The sequence below is a fragment of the Eurypyga helias genome, unplaced genomic scaffold (assembly GCF_000690775.1).
Source record: "Eurypyga helias isolate BGI_N326 unplaced genomic scaffold, ASM69077v1 scaffold1355, whole genome shotgun sequence".
NCBI lineage: Eukaryota > Metazoa > Chordata > Aves > Eurypygiformes > Eurypygidae > Eurypyga > Eurypyga helias.
The window spans coordinates 7738-9138 of record NW_010249299.1 but is presented as its reverse complement, the minus strand read 5'-3'; the positions used below and the strand labels follow the sequence as shown (position 1 = coordinate 9138).

General features: G+C 56.8%; 1 protein-coding gene across 1 annotated transcript in view; it reads right to left on the bottom strand.

The window, feature by feature from the left end:
* Positions 1–968: 968 nt before the first annotated feature.
* FRS3 (fibroblast growth factor receptor substrate 3) overlaps positions 969–1401 on the bottom strand; it is a 5458-nt gene continuing 5025 nt past the window's right edge. Inside the window, exon 6 of the mRNA XM_010151293.1 lies at positions 969–1387. Within this exon, the coding sequence (XP_010149595.1) occupies positions 969–1387 (419 nt within the window). The remainder of the gene's footprint in view (positions 1388–1401) is intronic.

Here is a 1401-nt window from a genome sequence, read left to right as displayed (position 1 = left end):
TCTTCTGAGATCTGTCCCCCAGACAGGAGCGAGCCACAGCAAGTTCACGTTTCACACTGGCACCGGTTTTGGCAATTGCCACCAGGAAGGCAAAAGAACATTTAATAAATAAGTAAACAAATAAATACATCAACAACACTTCTGAACAGCCACCAAAAAGACGCCTGAAAAACCAAAAGAGGGTACGGTACCATGGAATTCTGCGATACCAAACCTCAGTTCTCTCTCATAGTTGCGGTCTTCCCCCCCTGCTTCTAGAGGAGGGTTAAGGAAATGGGGTTTATGTGATCACAGTGTCTGGGCCCATGGCTGTCTCTCCTCCTCTATTCATTTCTGGAGTTGCCCAATTTAAACTGAATCTGAGAAAGGGATAGAAGTCTAAAAAGCTTCTACGAGCTTCAGGAAAATAGTGCAGTGCAGAAGGGAGAAAGGAGCGAGCCGAGGGGGGAAAGACCGCAGCGTGAGCGCCCACATCGCCAGGGACCAGCCACAAAGCAAAGCCCAACGTCGGAGCGGTCCAAAGCCTGAAGCCGCAAGGCACGAAATCCACGGGAAATGGGCTTGATGTGCGAGGCTCCTAAAGCCACTCGCTTTTGGAATCCCACCTCCACCCTGCTAGAGCCCTGCCTCTGCAGCCAGGCTTTTGGCACTGCCAGGCCAGCAGCAGAGCTACCCTCCGTGCTGGTGCATCACCGGCACCTTCTGCCCCTCCCACCGGAGATTTCACCCTCCAACAGCATCATTAAACATCCCACGAGGCTTTAAAAACGAACTACACGGGAGAGATGGAGAGGGGAAGACAGACCGAAGGACTAGCCTGAAGATCAGCTGTGGGAGCCATCCCATGACACCAGGTAATGGGGGAAACAGGGAAGCAGAAGGTAAAGGCGAATGGAAGTCACACAGGGCGACACACCGAAGGGCAGGGACCGAAGCCACGACACGGCGCTTGCGTTTGGCGTTCCCCCTCACAGAGGCAGGTCAGTGCTGTTATGTCGAGTTTTCCGGGAAGTCCCATCGTCTCTCGGCAAGGCCCTTTGCAAACTGGACATGGCCGCTGTCTTTTTTAGGTCGATGACCGCGTAGGAGTCCGTCCGGCGGGCTTCGTGGGTGGCGGGAGGCGGGACACGGGGGAGCGGCGGGTTCTGATGTCCCTTGCGGGGCTCGGCCTCCAGCTCCACCTGGATGTAGTTGAGTTGCCGCGGCTGCTCCGGACAAGGCCGGGGGAAGTCGAAGCTGAAGACACTGGGCACGCAGCCGCGCCGAGGCTTTGGCAGGAAGCTGGTCCGGCGCTGCCCGCTGCCCCCGTGCAGCGCGGTGTTCTCCGAGTTCATGTAGTTCTGCAAGGGATCCTCTTCACCAGCCTCCGAGTAGCCGCTGGGGGAAGGTGTCGTCCCCAGC